This window comes from Microcaecilia unicolor, chromosome 2 (genome assembly GCF_901765095.1).
Source record: "Microcaecilia unicolor chromosome 2, aMicUni1.1, whole genome shotgun sequence".
Classification (NCBI taxonomy): domain Eukaryota; kingdom Metazoa; phylum Chordata; class Amphibia; order Gymnophiona; family Siphonopidae; genus Microcaecilia; species Microcaecilia unicolor.
Window position 1 is genome coordinate 291,815,755 of NC_044032.1, and position 23,529 is coordinate 291,839,283.

Sequence of the window (23,529 nt, forward strand, 5' to 3'; positions counted from 1 at the left end):
GATATGCTGAATTTAGAGCTGTACTTTAGGGCTGCACAGCTTGCAAATCAAGGAGGAAACTCATAGGCGCCCCCCGTATAAGAGGCTTGGGGAGGCTTAATCGTGGACTTCCTTGGCTGTTGGCCAAGGTGGGGCGCAAGGGGAGCGGTCACTCCCCCAAACAGATGACTGGTCTCTGCCTCCCCCCGCCCCTGCCGCTCTCACCCATCCGCGTTCTCCCTCGCTCCGACGCCGTGATTCACATAGAAGCCAGCCTTAATCTGCCTGCGTCGGAGCCTCTCCCTCAGACGCGTCCCGCCTCCTGTAATACAACTTCCGGGGAGGGGGGTGGGGAGCAAAAGCTACAGATGGCTGGGGGGGCAGGGGAGAGAAGAGTCGCTGGTGGGCAGGGAGGGCTGCTGGACATGGGAGAATGGACGAGAGAGCAGGGTTGCTGGACATGGGTGGATGGAGGGGAGGGCAGGGGGAGAGGAGGGTTGCTGGACATGGGTGGGTGGGTGGATGGAGGGGAGGGCAGGGGAGAGGAGGGTTGCTGGACATGGGTGGATGGAGGGGAGGGCAGGGGTTGCTGGAGGGGAGGGCAAGGGGAGAGGGGGGTTTCTGGACATGGGTGGATGGAGAGGAGGGGAGGGTTGCTGCGTAAGTGGTTGGGTGGATGGAGGGGAGGGCAGGGGAGGGGAGAGAAGGGTTGCTGGACATGGGTGGGCGGATGGAGAGGAGGGTTGCATTACATGGATGGAGGAGAGGGAAGGGAGTGAGAAGAAGAAATGCTGGACATGGATGGAGGGGCAGGGAGCAGTGAGGAAGGAGATGAGATGAGGGAAAAGGAAGAGAGTAGAAAAACTGCACATGGATGAAGAAAATAGCCAGAAGCTGGATCCACTGGACAGTCAAGTCTGCGGAGGACCCAGCTTTTACTTACGGATGTAGGACAAGAAATGAAGAAGAAAGGCAGAAAGTAAAGAAATAAATGGAAAGGAAGCCCTGGAAATGGAGTTAAGAGGACAAATAGCAGCAGAATCGGATACTGGGCCAGCATGATCAGAAAAACAAAGTCACCAGACAACAAAGGTAGAAAAGTTAATTTTATTTTCATTATAGTGTTTGGAATATGTCCACTTTCAGAATCAGGTGCTCAACATTAAAAGTTTATATTTATTTACTTATTTATGGCATTTTATCCCAAATTAAACATGAATTAGGGTGTTTTGTGGCTCTACATGAGAATTGTGATATTATGGTTTAATATTGTTGACGGTCTGCATTTTCCATATGGGTGGTATATTGGTGTATTAGGTTCTGCCCAGTGTAATATTTATGGTACAGTAAGGTTCTGAGTGTGTTTTTGCACAAAGTTGTGCATAGTGTTTTGGAGTTGAGCGATTGTGGTTAGTATATGCTTTGAGCAACCACTTTATTCTTTGACATATGATACATATCTAATATCTAAATTTAATAAAAGGTATTAATTGTGACTTTTATTTTTATTCTGTGTGTTATCAGACAATTATGGATTTAAGCTCCACCCCTGGCCCCACCCCCTTAGCCTCCCCAAACAGCTGGGCCACCGACTGCCTATGAGGAAACTGTACACTCACAAAAGGTCTAAGTTTTCAAAAATTGTCAGACTTCCCAGATATGAAAAGAGGCTATCATACCTCCCCCTATAAAACTGTCAATACATCCCACATGTGGGACTGGTTTAGTCCTCACATCCATGAAGAATTCCTTTAATCTCATCTATGTGAGCCTGTATCCATCAGATAGCACCATGGACTCTGCAGATGATTATACAAATTTATAACCAATATTAAATCAAATTTGTAGTGACTCAAAACATTTGAGGGCAAATTAGTTGCTCTCTCTCTCCTTCCCCTACCCTTCACCACTGCTCATGTTCCCTCCACAGTTCACCCTCATTAATCCCTACATGCAACCCTAAAGCTCTATCAATCACTCAAGATGTGAGATTTCACTGATCTGCTACATGTGGCATGATAAATAATATCCAAGAGCTCAGACTGGTTAGAGAGAACACTATGGAAAATAAAGTGGTCCTGCCATCTGCCTCAACACAGATCTTCCCCTCCTGGTCTCTTTATCTCAATGAACTTCTACTTCCTGAATGGTTAAATTAGCACCTGTAACTTTTCAGCAAAGCTCAAAGTTTCCAACTACTCCAGAAAAATAAGACACAATTACCTTCTATAGGGACACGTCGACGCATGGCAAGACGCTCTAGTCGGCGCTGTGTCTCTGCAAGGCTGAAGAGAACACCATAGACATACTGGCGTGCTGGACGGAACAGGATGGCAGCTGAGGGGAGATCAGGGTTGCACTCATCCTCAATACACACTGGGACCTTAATCTCACCCTAGGGAGAAACAAATGCAGAAACAAGTGTTAGAAGAGATTAAATCACAAGAGCAAGTACAGAACCCATTTATTTATACAACAGCACCAGAAAGCGGTGTTGCTTGCTCGTAGCAGAGTTCTCCACAGATTGAAGGATTATGTAGCTACACAAATGGTGATGTCATCAACAGAACCACAGACTGATCTTTCTTCTACGACATAGAAAAATCCATCTGCAGGAGTTTCTGAGCTGTAGCTTCCTCTGCACTTCAGTCAGTAATACAGCTGGAATGGGCTTCAACTGATGCGCAAAGGTAACAGTAACATAGCAGAAAAAGACCTGAATGATCCATCCAGTCTGCCGAACAGTCACATTCATTCTCAATTCAAGATTAAATCAACAATGAACATATTATATACTTGATCATGGTCTTTCTTTGTTGTTTCTGGGACATAGACCGTAGAAGTCCACCCGGCTCTGTCCTTATGTTCCAACTACTGGAGCTGCCGTCAAAGCATACTCTAGACTATCCAAATCCATCTTGTCTTTGCAGGACACGGAACGTAAATGTCTGCTCAGCACTGTCCTCACGTTCCAAAAGGTGTTTTCTTTTGGAGAGAATTTCCTGTAGGACTACTGAGGCATTGTTTCTATTTGCTTACTTACATAGCTACTACTGAAAAAGGTGCAAGCAAAATCCAAATAAATAAATATGTCCGATCATTCCTTTTGTATTTCCAATTCAAGATCCTTTTCCCACCCCAAATAAATGCAGCTTTACCTTCCAGTGGATCATTAGCATAGCGTATAGACTGGACAACGTTCCACTTTCCACCCTAAATTTCAACATTATGACTTCAAATACCATAGCATCTGCTCTTATACCATGAAACAGTATCAACAAATAGGGTCTTAACTACTTAAGATCCTGATTTCCCACCTTATACTTCTCCCTGAATTTCTTGGAAGTCAATATAGTCCAGTCTTTATTAAATAGCTGTCCTGCTTTAGTTATACCGTTCCCATCTCCTAAATGCAGCATGATGTATGCCTGTGGGGGGTGGGGAGGGGGTGGGGAAAGGCATTCCTCATTATTCCATTCTGATAGGAACCCTTTTACCCCTAGTATCTCCCTCAAATTTCTTTCCAAATATGCAATGTTAAACCAGTAAAAAGAATTTGCAGAAATCTTTCTAAAATTAAATAAACAGACTATTCCACAGTGTAATTTCCCCCCTATTTCCTGTTCTATCTTTACCCAACTATTTTGTTGGCATCTCTCATCATTCTATTAGGACCATAAGTCGCGCCACCTTATAATGTTCCACTATGTTGGGCATCACTATGCCTTCTTAAACTGGATTCTAATACATTACTGTTCTCACCACTCAGTCGCTCTGTGGTCTTTTTTTGCCTAATGTAGTAGAAAATCTTCCTTGGTACTCGCTTCAATATTGCCAATTAGCATACCAATAGCTAAGTATAAAACAAGTGTAAAGGTATGGGCAATAAATTTATTTTCACACTTCCTATCCTTTCCATCCAAGAAAATCCTACTTTTCAAGACCTTGCCCAATAATGATCAGCATACTCCCATAATTTTTCTCAAACATTTTGTTTGCTAAGAATCACACCTCCAGATATTTATTTATTTATTTATTTATAAATTTTGCATTTAACACACAAGCATTACCTTGCATAAGTAACATGAGAGCAAAGTAAATTTAAAGGCATTTCTATAGGAAAAAAAAATACATTTTAAATTCTCTTCTTAGACCACTAAAAAAAAGGGGAAGGATCTAGAAAATTATGAAGAACACATTATACGCAAAAATTCAAAAGAAATAAGGCCTGGACGTTTAAGCCACGGTATTTATACATTACTCTCAAAACCTTCACCTGAGGGTCCCTGGGCAATTTTCTTTAAATTAACAAAACTCTTAAGCTGTTCCGGATCAAAAAAGGTATACTTATTTCCTTTATATTTTAACAAACACTTACAGGGATAGGATAATAAAAGGTAGCACCTAGTAGCTTAGTCTCTTCTCTCAATGCTAGGAATTTTCTACGCTTATCTTGAGTTGTTCTTGTTACATCTGGATATATCCAAACACGAGCACCCAAAAATTCTTTTAAGGCATTTCTAAAATACAACTTAAAGATAGAGTTAACATCTCTTTCAAAAATAAAGGATACCAACAAAGTAGAACGCGTTTGAACTTCCGTCAAACTCTGTTCCAAGAATAAAGTCAAATCTTGTAATCCCTTTGCTTGTACAGCTTGTTTCTCTGATTTCCTCTTTTGCTCCTCTGTTTGCGGTAATGGGAGATAATACAACTTATTAATCGGAGGAATCATTTCAGAGGAGAAGTTGAGAATCTCAGTCAGATATTTTTTAAAGAGTTCGAGAGCACTTAATTCTTGGATCTTTGGAAAGTTTATAATTCTCAAATTAAGTCGTCTATTATAATTTTCCAGTTGGTCTAATTTATTATGTAATATAACTTTGTCCTTAATCAAACTCTCTGTTACATTTTTTAAAGTATTTATTTCTTGTTGAAAATCTTTTCTCTGTGAGTTTACCTCTTGGCGCACTTTCTCAATTGCTTCATTGAGAGAGTCCACTTTAAACACCAGGGAAGTAGTTTCTGAAGCAGTTTTGAGAGTAGTTCTATTTAGATGTTGCAACATTGCCCATATACTACTCAGGGTCACCTCCGCGGGAGCCACACCTCCAGATATTTAATGTTTTCTTTTATCCATTTAAAAGGGAAAGGCCTCCTTAATTGTTTCCTCCTCTGTCAGTTAAATAAACTTTTAGAAATTCTGAGCTAACATGGGCATTATAAAACAGGGTCTAACTATTGTAAGTAGCATATCAGCATATATGCTCTCCTTCTTTTTCCTCCTTCTCTGAAGTTTCTACTGAGGAAACTGCCCTTCTTCTTTCCTCCTCTAAATGTACTACCTGTTCATCTGATCCCATCCCCACTTATCTACTTAACACTATCTCTCCTACTATCATCCCTGTCATCTGTCATATCCTTAATCTCTCACTCGCCACTGCAACTGTTCCTACAGCCTTCAAACATGCTGTTGTCACTCCACTCCTTAAAAAACCCTCTCTTGACCCTACCTGTCCCTCTATCGCCCCATCTCCCTTCTTCCTTTCCTCTCCAAATTACCTGAACGTCGTGCACTGCCGTTGTCTTGACTTCCTTTCTTCTCAACCTATTCTTGACCCACTCCAATCTGGTTTCCGCCCTCTTCACTCTACTGAAACTGCACTTACCAAAGTCTCTAATGACCTGGTGCTGGCTAAATCCAGAGGTCTCTATTCTATCCTTATCCTTCTTGACCTATCTGCTGCTTTCGACACTGTTGACCACACCATACTCCTAGATACGCTATCCTCGATTGGATTCCAGGGCCCCGTTCTTTCCTGGTTCTCCTCCTACCTCTCACCTTGCACTTTCAGTGTTCACTCTGGCGGTTCTTCTTCAACTTCCATCCCGCTTTCAGTTGGTGTCCCCCAGGGTTCTATCCTTGGGCCCCTCCTTTTCTCCATCTATACCTCTTCTCTTGGTACCCTGATTTCATACCATGGCTTTCAATACCATCTTTATGCAGATGACTCTCAGATCTACATCTCCACCCCTGAAATCTCAACCATAATCCAGGACAAAATTTCATCCTGCTTGTCTGACATTGCTGCTTGGATGTCTCAATGCCATCTGAAGCTAAACATAACTAAAACTGAACTTCTCATTTTTCCCCCTAAACCCACCTCCCCTCTTCCCCCATTCTCTATCTCTGTTAATGGCTCTCTCATCCTCCCTGTCTCCTCGGCTCATAACCTTGGAGTCATCTTTGATTCCTCTCTCTTCTTCTCTGCTCATATTCAACAGATCGCCAAAACCGGTCGTTTCTTTATCTACAACATTAGCAAAATTCGCCCCTTCCTTTCTGAATACGCTACCAGAACCCTTATCCAAACCCTTGTCATCTGTCGCTTGGATTATTGCAATTTGCTTCTCACTGGTCTTCCACTCAGCCATCTCTCTCCTCTCCATTCTGTCCAAAATTCTGCAGCACGACTTATTTTCCGCCAAAATCGTTATACCCACACTAGCCCACTCCTCAAGTCACTTCACTGGCTCCCTGTCCGCTTCCGCATACAGTTCAAACTTCTTACTGACCTTTAAATGTATCCATTCTGCAGCCCCTCATTACCTCTCCACTCTCATTTCTCCCTACATTCCTCCCCGTGAACTCCGCTCACTGGACAAATCTCTCGTTGTTCCCCTTCTCCTCTACTGCTAACTCCAGACTTCGTTCCTTTTCCCTCACAGCACCTTATGCCTGGAATAGACTTCCTGAGCCTGTACGTCTAGCTCCATCTCTACCTGTTTTCAAATCTATGCCGAAAACCCACCTTTTCATCACTGCTTTTGGTTCCTAGCCACTACTCAATTGCCCTCCCCTTGTTCCTTTCTAACCCAGTACTTCCCTCGCCCTTAACTGTCTTGTCTGTCTGTATTTTTTTAGATTGTAAGCTCTATTGAGCAGGGACTGTCTCTCTGTGTCAGGTGTTCAGCGCTGCATGCGTCTGGTAGCGCTATACAAATGCTAATAATATATTACTACAGCAGAAACTAACAGTACATTGTCTGTTAACTCGTGAATATTGCTTAAGCCATGTGATGAACATGAATCCCAAACTCAAGAAAATAAGACATGTTGTTCATTAGTATGCAGGTAGGCTTGCATGCACAGGTGTTGCTACAGAGTGGAAAATGCCACCCCCAAAAATATGGCTTGCCACTCCCAAACTCACGTCTTTTGCCAGTGCATGCTCCAAGGATTTTCTGCTCATTACTGCCTTCCCCTAGCGGCTGGCCCAGCCTGCAAGCTCTTGCAGCAAACAGAGGAAACAGTGTGCTCCGCGGCATCTCTCCTTGCAGGCCCATCTTCTTCCTCTTTTGCACTTCAACAGAGCAGTGGGCCTGCAAGGAAAGATGCGACGGAATGCACTGTTTCCTCTGTTTGCTGCAAGAGCTGTCAGGCCACACCAACCACGAGGAAAGGTGATAAATGAGCAGAAAAAGTCTTGGGGATGCCATGGAAATACACTGCTTGCTGTTGCTCCGTGCACATTTAAGGGAAATTGGCAAGCCCGGCTGTCCGCAGGTGAAAAGGTGCAAATAGGGGAGGGGAGGGGGACAGATAATGGAAAGTAAAATAAGAGAGAAATGGAGAGCTGAGAAAGAGAAACAGAGATAAGGAAGGAACGGAGTAGAACGAGGAATGAGGCTGGGTGTGGATGTGACGAAGGAGAAGTAGAGAGCAGATGAGCGAAACAGTTGGGGAGTGAAGTGTGTGTGTAAGGGGGGAGGGGAGTTAATATCACAGAGTAGGGTAAAGAGAAAAAAGTTAAAACCACATATATACAGGTAAGGGTGGGAGGCAGCAGAGACTGAAGGACATAAGTACATAAGTACATAAGTAGTGCCATACTGGGAAAGACCAAAGGTCCATCTAGCCCAGCATCCTGTCACCGACAGTGGCCAATCCAGGTCAAGGGCACCTGGCACGCTCCCCAAACGTAAAAACATTCCAGACAAGTTATACCTAAAAATGAGGAATTTTTCCAGTCCATTTAATAGCGGTCTATGGACTTGTCCTTTAGGAATCTATCTAACCCCTTTTTAAACTCCGTCAAGCTAACCGCCCGTACCACGTTCTCCGGCAATGAATTCCAGAGTCTAATTACACGTTGGGTGAAGAAAAATTTTCTCCGATTCGTTTTAAATTTACCACACTGTAGCTTCAACTCATGCCCTCTAGTCCTAGTATTTTTGGATAGCGTGAACAGTCGCTTCACATCCACCCGATCCATTCCACTCATTATTTTATACACTTCTATCATATCTCCCCTCAGCCGTCTCTTCTCCAAGCTGAAAAGCCCTAGCCTTCTCAGCCTCTCTTCATAGGAAAGTCGTCCCATCCCCACTATCATTTTCGTCGCCCTTCGCTGTACCTTTTCCAATTCTACTATATCTTTTTTGAGATACGGAGACCAGTACTGAACACAATACTCCAGGTGCGGTCGCACCATGGAGCGATACAACGGCATTATAACATCCGCACACCTGGACTCCATACCCTTCTTAATAACACCCAACATTCTATTCGCTTTCCTAGCCGCAGCAGCACACTGAGCAGAAGGTTTCAGCGTATCATCGACGACGACACCCAGATCCCTTTCTTGATCCGTAACTCCTAACGCGGAACCTTGCAAGACGTAGCTATAATTCGGGTTCCTCTTACCCACATGCATCACTTTGCACTTGTCAACATTGAACTTCATCTGCCACTTGCACGCCCATTCTCCCAGTCTCGCAAGGTCCTCCTGTAATCGTTCACATTCCTCCTGCGACTTGACGACCCTGAATAATTTTGTGTCATCGGCGAATTTAAGTGAAGGATTGGATTTGGGGATTGGTGCGATAAGGAGAGCAAGAAAAGAACAAAGATTTGGTAATTAGGGGAAAAAGCATGGATTCAGAGTTGGGGACAGAAAAAGGAATTTGGGCATAAGAGAAGGGCTTGGAGGCTGAAGGAATCTGTGTGGAGAATGGAGGCTTGGCAATTGGATAGGTTCAAGAAGGGGTTTGTTAGATGATGGGGGTATGAGTGAGGGTGTGAGAGAAGAGGGAATTTCACTCCTGGTTAAATCTACGAGATGACAATTTGAAATTTAAAATGCAATATAGCTCTACTTAAATTAGCTTTCTTGATCTCCTTATTAGTAAGACTGATGGACATCTAAAGATCAGCCTCTTCAGAAAACCCACAGATCGCAACACATACCTACACTATCAGAGTTACCATCATCTGGCCCTAAAGAAAAATTTACCACTTAGCCAGTTTCTGCGGCTGAGAAGAATTTGCACAGACTTTGAGGATTACACTCATGAAGCACACTGTCTACACCAAAGATTCCGCAATAGAGGTTATCCTACTAGGCACATCATCACCGGACACCACAGAGCCATCATGACTAGCATAGAAGCACTCCTCCTGCCCCAAACACCCAAAGTGCAACCAGATTTAGTCTGTACTCTCCGATACTCACACCTGCCCAAAAATATACAGAAAAATATACGACGTCACTGGCATATACTTGAAGGCCACACCTGTTTTAAAGATAAACGCCTAATCATAGCTCACTCCAGAGACTGGAACCTAAAAGAAAAACTGGTGCCCTCCTGCCTACCGAGCCCGCATCGAGTCACACATTCTCACTTCTCTGGTCACTCTAGCTGTGGCACATGCAGTGCCTGCAAGCACTCTTTGAAGGTATCGACCTTTGTCCACTCACAGAGTCAGAGATCATATGCTCTCCAACATGATTCCAACTGTAACACAACCAATGTCATATACTTCATTGTTTGTCCCTGGCAACTTGCTTTACATCGGCAAGACCGTTCGGATAGTCAAAATACGAATTATAGATCATCGCAGCAACAACAAACGTAACAATATTGAGGCTCCACTTGCTCAGCACTGGCAAGAGACTGACCACACTATAGAAGACTTGAAATTCTTCGTTTTTAAAGTAAAAAGGAGAAGAAACCATTTAGATAAAATTCTACTACAAGAAGAACAAAGACTCATTTTTCACTTTAAGAGCCAGACCCCTTTCGGCCTCAACCTAGACATAGATTACACACCTTTTCTATAATCAGTTGCCATTCACATATTACAATATCTACATAGTAAGAGGTAAGAGGAAAAAGTAATCTCTAAAGAGGGTGAAAATGGGGCAGAGTTGATGATGAAAGAAGACTAATGAGAGTCTGGCTGGAAATAAGAGAAAAGAATGGGCTTTGAGACTAGGGAGGAGTTGGGACTGGTGGGGAAATGAATTGTTAAGTAAGGTGTGGGGAAGTAGAATACTTGCATAGGTTGCTGAGTCAGCTTCAAAGAGCCTGTTTAAAAGAGGCCCCTTAGATTCAAAACTATATAAAGACGAAAGGTCCCACTGAACTTTCTTTCTGAGAAGTTCAGAGAGGAGAGGACATTTCTCTGGTAAGTGAACGCTATTTTGCTTTGTGCTTTGGGAACTTAAAGATTGGGGTTTAAAGGAGGAATTGTAGGTTAGTGTTAGGCAAAATAAAAATATAAAAAGCAAATTTTATCAACTAATCTCCATAGTCTTTTCCACTCAGTTTTAAAAACTTTGTACCACAGCATTAACAGATAGAATCTACCAGGCACTGCAGGATCCAATTTAGTCATCATTGTGAAATTTGCTTCCTCGGTGGTGAGAGACAGATTGCTTCTGAAGACACGGCAAACCCCTTATGTGGAATACAATGAGACCAAAGTGAAAGTATTTCAAGATCTTTCAGCTTTTAATTTGGCTCAAAGACGCTTGATGAGACCAGCAGTGGAAGCTCTTATTAAGGGGAAAATAGCGTACAGATGGGCATTCCCCTTTGCATTGATTTTCACAGTTGGGGGCAAAATGCATCGGGTCCGTCATCTCGATGAGGCCTGGAAAATATTGCAGGAGGCAGGGATGGCTTCCACTTCGGTCCCTCCGGTGTCCGTTGCTTTATCGGTGAAAGAGCGCTTGCAAAAGTGGAAACGGGTGGCTCCAAAAATAAGGATCACTTCACAAGGAGACTGAATTCCTACTGTGACTGTTTTGGGCTATTTGCTTAATCCTATCTAGGGGTTAATGAAAGAGTGGTTTGAGTGTCTGTTATTCTGGGTATAACATGGGTGAGGGTTTCTTGTTAACACTGGAGAGGGGGGTGGATGTTTGGGTGGCAGTGATTGTATGATGGGGGGGGGTAGAGTAGGATGTTAGTAGCAGAAGGGTGGGGGGGTGGTTTGGGTTGCTACACAGGGTATAGTGATGCTTTTCTTTTCTCTATACTTGCCCATTGTGGTCGTTCTTGTGGCCATTTATTGGTGTGTGGTGGATTGGGGGGGAGGAGGAGGAGCTGTTAGGAAATGTGGATACACAGAAGGGGGGTAGGATTGGAGGGAGGAGGGAAGATGCAGGGGGGTGTTGTGGGGTTTTTTTTTCTCTTCTTTTCCTTTTCTTCGGGGTGTGCCCTCACGTGCCCATTATGCCATTGCCATATTTGGCTTCCAAGTCCATGGTGCTTGAATGAGCATTGATTTAAAGTTCTTGACATATGTCAAGGGTTTGAATTCCCACCCCCCCCCAAAGCGGCAAAAGCTTTTCAAGGAATTGCTGTTTCATAAACCTCAGGTTGTCTTTCTTCAAGAGACCCCTTTAAGGAGGGAACATGAGAGGTTTCTGACTCATCGGCAGTACCCATATGGTTTTTTTTTGCGTCCGATGTGAGCGTGTCAAAGAAAAGAGGGGTGGCCATTTTGCTCCATTCTTCCTTACAGGTTCAAGTGCTGAGGATCAGGCGGGATCCTGAGGGGCAGTTTTTGATGTTACATGTTATGTTGAATAATCTGGCTTTCCCTGGTTGCTGTTTACGCACCCAATGAAACTCAGGGGGATTTCTTTGTTAGGCTTGGCAAACTTGTCCAATCAGATCCCTATGGTAAATTGATACTCGGAGGTGATTTCAATGCATCTTTTGATCTAGCTTTAGATAAGTTGGGGAATGCATCAGCGAGCGATGTTAAAAACGCTAGAGCTCTGGTAGACTTGGCTTGTACTTTGGGTGTGGGGGATGTGTGGAGGTTACATCATCAACGAGTTTGTGATTATTCTGATTATTCTCATTCGCATGATTCTTACTCCCGAATAGATCACTTGCTACTGGATGTATCTCTGCTTCAGGGAACTTCTCGCTCTGATATTGGCTCTATTACTATTTCGGATCATGCTCCAGTGTGGGTACAGTTTGATACTTTGGGTGAAGTTGAGAAGGATACCAGATGGACCTTAAATGTCTCTTTGCTGAAAGACGATACAATTCTAGCAAAGTTTCATTCACTTATGAGGGAATATCTTGATATAAATCTAAATGCCAGTCCTTCTTTGGGGATTGTTTGGGATGCTTTTAAGGCAGTTTCAAGGGGATTTTTTCTAAAACAAGTTAGCATACAAGCTCAGATCAAGCAAAAGGAGGTAGATGACTGCCTTGCACAATTGTCTCGACTGCAGGATCTTCACAAAGTTTCGCATTTGCTTTCTACTCTGAGGAAGATACAAGCTTTAAGGCTAAGATTAGATAGCATCTATTCGGATCAGCTTCAGTTCATTCAGAAACAGCAACAACAGTTGCACTATTTTCATAACAACAACACTAGTCGGCTGTTGGCTCTTAAATTGCTCCAACAAAGATTTGACCGTACTATTCTGAAGATTCGAGACAGCAAGCCCTCAGTGTTAAATCAGTCCTCCTTGATCCGTCAGCGTTTTCAGTCATTTTATCAGTCCTTGTATAGGGCTGATGCGTCTATTCAGGGGAATGTTGTTGGGGGCTTTTTAGCATCTTTGCAGCTTCCTGTTCTGACCGAGGAGCAACGTGCAATGCTTGATGGAAAGATTCGGGTGGATGAAGTTGTTCAAATCATTAAGGATTTGCCGGCTGGGAAGGCCCCGGGTTTAGATGGGTTGCCAAACGATTTTTATAAGACCTTTCGGGGTGAGCTTGCTCCACTATTGGTTGAAATCCTCAATGGGGTCTGGGAGGGTCAGGATTTGCCGCTGTCTATGATGGAAGCTTGGATAGCAGTTATTCCGAAACCGAGCAAGGATAAGATGGCTTGTGCCTCATACCGTCCGATTTCCATCTTAAAATTCAGATGTTAAAATCATTGCTAAAGTTCTGGCGAATAGGATGGCCAAGGTGTTACCGGATCTCATTCACCCAGACCAAGTTGGTTTTATTCCTCAAAGACAGGCAAAGGACAATGTTCGTCAGATGGTCAATTTGATTCATGTGGCTACTAAATCAAATACCCCACTGTGCCTTCTAGGGCTAGATGCTGAGAAGGCTTTTGATTGGGTGCATTGGCCATTTATGCAAAGTGTTATGAAACGGATGGGTTTTGGATTAGGATTTCGAGATTGGACTCAAGCTCTTTACCATTCTCCCCGAGCTTGTGTGCGTATAAATGGGGGTAATTCCCCTTTGTTTTCCTTACATAGGGGGACACATCAGGGGTGTCCTCTTTCGCCCATGTTATTTGCACTAGTTATGGAGCCTCTTGCAGTGGCAATTTGTTTCAATCCTAAAATTGTGGGAATGGTTGAAGGGAGGTAGAGTACAAGCTGGCTTTGTTAGCGGACGACATTTTGCTCTCTCTAACCAAACTGTTAACTTCGCTTCCCAATTTAATTAAGATAATAGGGAAATATTCCGCTGTATCGAGTTTTAAGCTTAATTTGGCCAAATCGGAAGCTATGGCCCTTGGTATTCCAAACTCCATTTTAAATTCTCTAAAGCATGCTCTCTCTTTTCGGTGGGTATCTAGAGGTCTCAAATATTTGGGGGTATACCTTACTGGTAAGTTTTCTGAATTATTTGCGGCTAATTACCCTCCTCTCCTGAAGAAAATCAGAAATGATCTGGAGAAGTGGGGGGGGGGGGGGGGGGGGGGGAGGGTCAATTGATTTATCTTGGTTTGGCCAGATAGCTACTTTAAAGATGAATGTGCTGCACTGCTTGATGTATCTTTTTCAGGTTCTCTCTCTACATTTGCCACGTAAATTTCTCTCAGGTATTCAAGATTGTTTTCTGCGCTTCATTTGGTCTAATAAAAGGGCGAGATTAGCTAGAACGGTGTTGTATAGGGATCAGAAACAAGGAGGTTTGGGGGTTCCCAATGTGTATTGGTATTATAAAGCGGCTCAGGCTCGGTCTGCCATCGAGTGGTTTCACGAGAGCTCTCAGAAGTGGTGGATTGGGTTGGAGCAGGAATCGGTTGGTCCATGTCCCTTGCACTATTTAATGTGGCTTCCTCGACGATTTCACTCATTGGGACGGGAGGTGTGCCCGTCGATTCAGAATACATTTCATTATTGGGATAGCATGTTTGCCAAGCCTGACATGGTTCTCTCTAAACTTACTCCAGTGACTTATAATCCCCTTTTCCCGTCTGGTCTTCAATCGGGGACATTTAGGTCTTCGTTTAGTGCTGGACTGGAGATGTGGGGGCAATTTTTTGATGAAGGTGCATTCCTTTCCTTTAACACTCTTGTAGAGACATATGCTGTTTCTCCTAAGGACCTTTTTGCGTATAGTCAGGTGAGGCATTTTCTGACCTCGGTTGGAATATGGTCTAAGGTGCTTCGAGAAGACTCTCTTTTGGAGGATTTATGTGAGGATTCTAAGGGTACGAAAGGTCTTATCACTTGTTTATATTTGTATCAACGCAGGCTGGTGAGGGGACTAGTGGAGCATAGAGTTAGATGGAGTAGAGACTTGGGTTTGCATTTGCCTGATGAGGAGTGGACGTCGATGGAAAAAGCCTTAGCGAGGGTTTCGATTTCCATTCCTTTCACGGAAAATGTGCTAAGATTTATATAGATGGTATTTGACCAGTTCGCTTGAATCACATGTTTACTATGACACCCCCCTTGTGTTGGAGGAACTGTGGGCATAGGGGTACTATGGGGCATATTTGGTGGCCCTGTGTTAAAATCAGGCCATTTTGGAAGGCGATTCAGCATTGTCTTCAGCGATGGATTGGTCGGCCCCTTAAGTGGGCCCCTGAATTTTTTCTTTTTCCTAAGAGTCCTCCTGGCCTGACCACATCCCAGTCTCTTCTGGTTCGCCACGCAATGTCGGCTGCCAGGGTTACGTTGGCCGCCAATTGGAAGTCCTCTCGTGTTCCTCCTTTAATAAAATGAGTGAACAAGTTGTGGTATGTCTGTGAGATGGAGAAGCTGTGGGCACTACGGCACAAAACTCTGGCTAAATGGGAGGCAATATGGGACCCTTTTGCTCTTCACTGTTCATGTTGAGGAGGGTGGTTGTAGAATGGGTTTGATTTTGGCCGGGGGGGGGGGGGCATGGGGGAGGGGTGAGTTTTTTTTAAAAAGCTGTTTTGGACGTATTGGAGGGAAATGAGGGGGGCATATACGATAAAATATTTTCAAAAAGTATTGAAGTATTGATGGAAGTGTGCGGTAGTGGGTTGGCGGATTTGGTTGGGACTTGAGTTTACTTGTTATCATTGTTAGCTACTCGAGTATTGTACAGAGTCTGTAAATTGGTTACATTTATACTGTCCGTTTCCATTAATAAATACTTCTAAAAATTTTTTTTTAAAAACCTCAAAAACACTAAGATGGAGTCAGCAGTCCAGCAGCAAGAGGAGTGCTAGCCAGTCTTTTGCATTGAGTGTCACATGTATGATTATCTCCCAGTTGGTGATATGTCATATGTGTGTGCCCAATGCAAAGAGCTCCTAGCTCTCAGAGAACATGTTCGTTCTCTTGAGGCTAGAGTAGCAGACTTGGTGGAGCTGAGGGAGACAGAGAGGTACATAGAGGAGACCTACAGGGATGTTGTAGAGAAGTCCCACCTCCAGTCTGGTAGCCCTTGTGCTACCTTTGAGGAGGGAGGTCTCCTAGAAGGAGAGCATCACCCTGGTGAAGTAGGAAGTACTCCTGTAACCAGGACCTGCCCACCAGGGGATGTACTATCCTCTCGCACCGAGGATATGTCTCCAAGTGCTGCCCGGGAGGGAAAGGTTAGGACAGCTGTTGTAGGTGGTGATTCGATCATTAGGCATATTTTTATTTTTGTTACATTTGTACCCCGCACTTTCCCACTCATGGCAGGCTCAATGCAGCTTACATGGAGCAATAGAGAGTCACAAGGAGCTGCCTGTGCCAGGAATCAAACTCAGTTCCTCAGTTCCCCAGGACCAAAGTCCACCACCCTAACCACTAGGCCACTCCTCCACTCCTATAGATAGCTGGGTGGCTGGTGGACGTGAGGATCGCCTGGTGACTTGCCTGCCTGGTGCGAAGGTGGCGGACCTCACGCATCACCTAGATAGGATTTTATATAGTGCTGGGGAGGAGTCAGCTATTTTGGTACATGTGGGTACCAATGACATAGGAAAATGTGAGAGAGAGGTTCTGGAAGCCAAATTTAGGCTCTTAGGTAGAAAGCTCAAATCCAGATCCTCTAGGGTAGCATTTTCTGTAAGGCTACCCGTTCCACGCGCAGGGCCAAAGAGGCAGGCAGAGCTCCGGAGTCTCAATGCGTGGATGAGACGATGGTGCAGGGAGGAGGGCTTTAGGTTTGTTAGGAACTGGGCAACATTCTGGGGAAGGGGGAAGACTATTCCGAAAGGATGGGCTCCACCTTAACCAGGGTGGGACCAGGCTGCTGGCATCGGCATTTAAAAAGGAGATAGAGCAGCTTTTAAACTAGAAATGGGGGGGAAGGCAGACAGTCGCTCAAAAGCGCATGGTTCGGGATAAGGTATCTTTCAAAGATATCACCAAAACAGTGAAGATAGGGTATCCTGATAGTGAGGTTGCAAAGGAGACCGTAGTAGATCAGATGTCCTTAAATAAAAATCAGACAAAAGATTGCAAATTAATACTGTCAAGTACTGAGCATGATGTAAATAGGAACAACAAGCAAAGTTTGAAATGTCTACATGCGAATGCCAGGAGACTAAGAAATAAGATGGGAGAGTTAGAATATATTGCACTAAATGAAAAACTAGATACAATAGGCATCTCTGAGACCTGGTGGAAGGAGGATAACCAGTGGGACACTGTCATACCGGGGTACAAATTATATTGTAGTGATAGGATGGATCGAATTGGTGGAGGGGTAGCATTGTATATTAATGAGAGCCTTGAATCAAATAGATTGAAAATTCTGAAGAAAACAACACACGTCTTGGAATCACTGTGGATTGAAATTCCAAGGGGAAAAGGATAGTGATAGGAGTGTACTACCGTATGCCTGGCCAGGATGAACAGACTAATGCAGAAATGTTAAAGGAAATTAGGGACGCAAACAAACTGGGCAACACAATAATAATGGGTGATTTCAATTACCCCGATATTGACTGGGTAAATGTAATATCGGGGCACGCTAGGGAGGTAAAATTCCTTGATGAAATCAAGGACAGCTTTATGGAGCAGCTGGTACAGGAGCCGACGAGAGACGGAAAACTTTTAGACCTAGTTCTTAGTGGAGCGCATGATCTGGTTCAGGAGGTAATGGTGCTGGGGCCGCTTGATAACAGTGATCATAATATGATCGGATTTAATATTAGCTTTGAAGTATACATAGGAAATCAAATACGTTAGCGTTTAACTTTAAACAAGGAGACTATGATAAAATGAGAAGAACGGTGAAAAGAAAACTTAGAGGAGCGACTGCGAGGGTCAAAAATTTACCTCAGGCGTGGATGCTGTTCAAAAACACCATCCTGGAAGCCCAGGCCAAATAAATTCCGCCTATTAAAAAAGGAAGACGGAAGACCAAACGACAGCCGACATGGTTAAAAAGTGAGGTGAAGGACGCTATTACAGCTAAAAGAAAATCCTTCAGAAAATGGAAGAAGGAACAGACTGAAAATAATAAGGAAACGGAATAAGGAATGTCAACTCAAATGCAAAGCGCTGATAAGGAAGGCCAAGAGGGACTTCGAAAAAAAGATTGCATTGGAGGCAAAAACACAGAGTAATTTTAGGTATATTAAAAGCAGGAAGCCGGCAAAAGATTCGGTTGGACTGCTAGATGACCGAGAAGTAAAAGGGGCAATCAGGGAAGACAAAGCCATAGCAGAGAGATTAAATGAATTCTTTGCTTCGGTCTTCACCGAGGAAGATTTGGGAGTGATACCGGTGCTGGAAATAGTATTCGAAGCTGACGAGTCGGAGAAACTTAATGAATTCTCTGTAAACCTGGAGGATGTAATGGGGCAGTTCTACAAACTGAAGAGTAGCAAATCTCCTGGACTGGATGGTATTCATCCCAGAGTACTGATAGAACTGAAAAATGAGCTTGCAGAGCTATCAGAAATATGTAATTTATCCTTAAAATCAAGTGTGGTACCAGAAGACTGGAGGGTGGCTAATGTAACACCAATTTTTCAAAAAAGGTTCCAAAGGAGATCCGGGAAATTATAGATCGGTGAGTCTGACGTCGGTGCCGGGCAAAATGGTACAGACTATTATTAAGAACAAAATTACAGAGCATATTCAAAAGCATGGATTAATGAGACAAAGTCAACATGGATTTAGTGAAGGGAAATCTTGCCTCACCAATCTACTACATTTCTTTGAAGGGGTGAACAAACATGTGGATAAAGGGGAGCCGGTTGATATTGTGTATCTGGATTTTCAGAAGGCGTTTGACAAAGTACTTCATGAAAGACTCCAGAGGAAATTGCAGAGTCATGGGATAGGAGGTAGTGTTCTATTGTGGATTAAAAACTGGTTAAAAGATAGAAAACAGAGAGTAGGGTTAAATGGTCAGTATTCTCAATGGAGAAGGGTAGTTAGTGGGGTTCCCCAGGGCTCTGTGCTGGGACTGCTGCTTTTTAACTTATTTATAAATGACCTAGAGATGGGAGTAACTAGTGAGGTAATTAAATTTGCTGATGACACAAAGTTATTCAAAGTCGTTAAATGGCGGGAGGATTGTGAAAAATTACAAGAGGACCTTACGAGAAAGGGAGACTGGGCGTCTAAATGGCAGATGGCGTTTAATGTGAGCAAGTGCAAAGTGATACATGTGGGAAAGATGAACCCAAATTATAGCTAAGTCATGCAAGGTTCCAAGTTAGGAGTCACGGACCAAAAAGAGATCTTGGTGTCGTCGTTGATGATACGTTGAAACCTGCTCAGTGTGCTGCTGCGGCTAAGAAAGCAAATAGAATGTTAGGTATTATTAGGAAAGGAATGGAAAACAAAAATGAGGATGTCATAATGCCTTTGTATCGCTCTATGGTACGACTGCACCTCGAATATTGCATTCAATTCTGGTCGCCGTTTCTCAAAAAAAGATATAGTGGAATTAGAAAAGGTGAATAAGGGCGACGAAAATGATAAAGGGGATGGGACAACTTCCCTATGAGGAAAGGCTGAAGTGGCTAGGGCTCTTCAGCTTGGAGAAAAGGCGACCGAGGGGAGATATGATAGAGGTCTATAAAATAATGAGTGGAGTTGAACGGGTAGATGTGAAGCTTCTGTTCATGCTTTCCAAAAATACTAGGACTAGGGGGCATGCGATGAAACTACAATGTAGTAAATTTAAAACGAATCGGAGAAACTTTTTCTTCACTCAACATGTAATGAAACTCTGGAATTCGTTGCCAGAGAATGTGGTAAAGGCGGTTAGCTTAGCAGAGTTTTAAAAAGGTTTGGACGGCTTTCTAAAGGAAAAGTCCATAGACCGTTATTAAATGGACTTGGGGAAAATCCACTATTTCTGGAATAAGCAGTATAAAATGTTTTGTACTTTTTGGGATCTTGCCAGGTATTTGTGATCTGGATTGGCCACTGTTGGAAACAGGATGCTGGGCTTGATGGACCTTTGGTCTTTCCCAGTATGGCAATACTTATGTACTTCTGAAGAAGGCTCTTTCCCGGGCATGTAGAGAGGAGCCACAGAAAAAGCTGTCGCTCCTTGCGCGGAAGAAAACAAGCTGAGAAACGCACTCGCACAGTGGGTGGGAAGCCAGTCCATGTATGCGCGGTGCGCCGCTGCACGTGCACCAGGTGTTGGCAAATCTTTTTCTTTTTTGCTATGTCTTATGCCGATTACAGGGCCGGCACGGATCGCTGACCCATGTATGAGAATAATTCAGACTGCTTGTCCTCTGAGAAACTTTTGATTCATATTCTTTCCTTTTACCAAATAATGTTGAATGAATACCAACATTATGTAAAGGGTGCCACTCTTTACATAATGTTGGACACTAAAAGCTTGTCCTATATGTCATCAGCTCGCTAGTTTAAAACAGGAGCTTAGTAAACTAAAGGAGGAATTAGATGCACTTAAAGCAGCTTCAAAGACTCCACAAAATCATACTGCTCAGAATCAAACCAAATTCACACCACTGCCTCAAAGGATAAAACCACCTAATAATAGATGGTTCACAGTAGGCTCAGGCAGAGTTCGTTATGTGACACACAAGCATCCGCCCTCACAAGTGTTGCCCCTACAGAATTCTTTTCGCCATTACAGCACTGTGATATTCCTGAAAATAGAACGGATGCAGAAGAAAAAGAATGAAGGTGGAACAAAAAGATAGGAAGGTACCCAAAGGGTTAAGACACCCCCAAACCACTAATGTTAAAACACATACCAGGAAATGTAGATGGAATGCGATGACCACAAATGCTTGCAGTCTAAGCAATAAAGTTCATGACCTTCAAAAGCCCTGATGGTGGAGGCAGACTTAGACATTGTTGCAATCACAGAGACGTGGCTAAATGGTTCCCATGAATGGGATGCAAACATACCAGGCTATAATCTATTTAGGAAGGATAGAAAGGGTCGTAAAGGTGGAGGAGTAGCTCTGTATGTGAGAAATGATATCACGGCGACTGAAATGACAGGGACCTGGGGAAAAGAAGAAGCGATATGGATCACCTTAAAAAGAGATAATAGAACCTCTGTCCACGTGGGTGTTGTCTACAGACCCCCGACACAACTGGAGGCACTAGATAGGGATCTGATCGCGGATATTCAAAAGGTTGGAAAGAAGAGGGAGGTGCTGTTGCTGGGAGATTTCAATCTGCCGGATGTAGATTGGAAGGTTCCGTCGGTGGAATCGGAGAGAAGTAGACAGATCGTGGATGCTTTCCAAAGTGTTTTGCTCAGACAAATGGTGACGGAACCCACGAGGGAGAGAGCGACGCTGGATCTGGTGCTCACAAATGGGGATAGCGTGTCAAATGTCCGAGTGGGTGCCCACCTGGGCAGCAGTGACCATCAAACGGTTTGGTTTGATATGACTGCTGTAGTGGAGGGCAGCCACTCAAAACTCAAAGTCCTGGATTTCAAGCGTGCTGACTTTACTAAAATGGGGAATACCTGAGGAAGGAGCTGATGGGCTGGGAGGAAGTACAAGAAGTGGAAGGACAGTGGTCCAGGCTGAAAGAAGCTATAAATAGGGCCACAAACCTTTATGTAAGGAAAGTAAATAAAAGCAAGAGAAAAAGGAAACCAATATGGTTCTCCAAACAAGTGGCTGAGAAAATAAAGACTAAAGAGTTGGCGTTCCAGAAATACACAAAAACTCAAGAACAGGAACACGGGAAGGAATACCGGAGGAAACTGAAAGAAGCCAAGAGAGAGATATGTCTGGCTAGAAATGTAAGGAGGGGTGACAAAAATTTCTTCAGGTATATTAGTGAAAGGAGAATGACTAAAAAGGGAATTGTGAGACTAAAAGATACTGCGAACTGCTATGTAGATAGTGATGAAGAAAAAGCAAATTTGCTAAATAGATAATTTTGTTCTGTTTTCACAGAAGAAAATCCTGGAGAAAAACCGCGATGGACTGGAAAAAGTACAAATGAAAATGGAGTGGATACAGCATCATTTACAGAAGAGAGTGTGTATGAACAACTTGTAAAGCTAAAGGTGGACAAAGCCATGGGACTGGACGGGATCCACCCCAGGATATTAAGGGAGCTCAGAGAGGTTCTAGCGGGTCCTCTTAAAGATTTGTTTAATAAATCCTTGGAGACAGGAGAGGTTCCGAGGGATTGGAGAATGGCGGAGGTGGTCCCTCTTCACAAAAGTGGTGATAGGGAAGTAGCTGGAAACTACAGGCCGGTAAACCTCACTTTGGTTATTGGAAAAGTAATGGAAGCGATGCTGAAGGAAAGGATAGTGAATTTCCTGGAAGCCAATAAGTAGCAAGACCCCAGACAACATGGTTTTACCAAAGGGAAATCGTGCCAAACGAATCTCATTGAGTTTTGTGATTGGGTGACAGGAGAATTGAATCAGGGACGAGCTATGGACGTAATCTACTTAGATTTCAGCAAAGCTTTTGACACGGTTCCCCACAGGAGGCTTTTAAATAAACTGGATGGGCTGAAGATAGGACCTAAAGTGATGAACTGGATTAGGAACTGGTTGACGGACAGACGCCAGAGGGTGGTGGTGAATGGAGTTAGCTCGGAGGAAAAGGTGAGTAGTGGAGTGCCTCAAGGATCGGTGCTGGGGCCGATTCTGTTCAATATATTTGTGAGTGACCTTGCCGAAGGGTTAGAAGGTAAAGTTTGCCTATTTGCAGATGATACTAAGATCTGTAAGAGTGGACACCCCGGAGGGAGTGGAAAACATGAAAAAGTATCTGAAGAAGCTAGAACAATGGTCTAAGGTCTGGCAATTAAAATTCAATGCCAAGAAATGCAAAGTGATGCACTTAGGGAATAGAAATCCACGGGAGACGTATGTGTTAGGTGGCGAGAGTCTGATAGGTACGGACGGGGAGAGGGATCTTGGGGTGATAGTATCTGAGGATTTGAAGGCGACGAAAAAGTGTGAGAAGGCGGTGGCTTTATCTAGAAGGTTGTTGGGCTGTATAGAGAGAGGTGTGACCAGCAGAAGAAAGGGAGTGCTGATGCCCCTGTATAAGTCGTTGGTGAGGCCCCATCTGGAGTATTGTGTTCAGTTTTGGAGGCCGTATCTTGCTAAGGATGTAAAAAGAATCGAAGCGGTGCAAAGAAAAGCTACGAGAATGGTATGGGATTTGCGTTACAAGACGTATGAGGAGAGACTTGCTGACCTGAACACGTATACCCTGGAGGAAAGGAGGAACAGGGGTGATATGATACAGACGTTCAAATATTTGAAAGGTATTAATCCGCAAACAAACCTTTTCCGGAGATACGAAGGCGGTAGAACGAGAGGACATGAAATGAGATTGAAGGGGAGCAGACTCAAGAAAAATGTCAGGAAGTATTTCTTCACAGAGAGAGTGGTGGATGCTTGGAATGCCCTCCCGCGGGAGGTGGTGGAGATGAAAACAGTAACGGAATTCAAACATGTGTGGGATAAACATAAAGGAATCCTGTTCAGAAGGAATGGATCCTCAGGAGCTTAACCGAGATTGGATAGCAGAGCCGGTAGTGGGAGGCGGGGATAGTGCTGGGCAGACTTATACGGTCTGTGCCCTGAAGAGCATAGGTACAAATCAAAGTAGGGTATACACAAAAA

General features: G+C 43.8%; 1 protein-coding gene across 1 annotated transcript in view; it reads right to left on the bottom strand.

Moving 5' to 3' along the window:
- The window catches only part of FAM120C (family with sequence similarity 120C), a 326,238-nt gene that overhangs the window by 126,283 nt on the left and 176,426 nt on the right, over positions 1-23,529 (bottom strand). Inside the window, exon 9 of the mRNA XM_030194274.1 lies at positions 2,203-2,374. Within this exon, the coding sequence (XP_030050134.1) occupies positions 2,203-2,374 (172 nt within the window). The remainder of the gene's footprint in view (positions 1-2,202; positions 2,375-23,529) is intronic.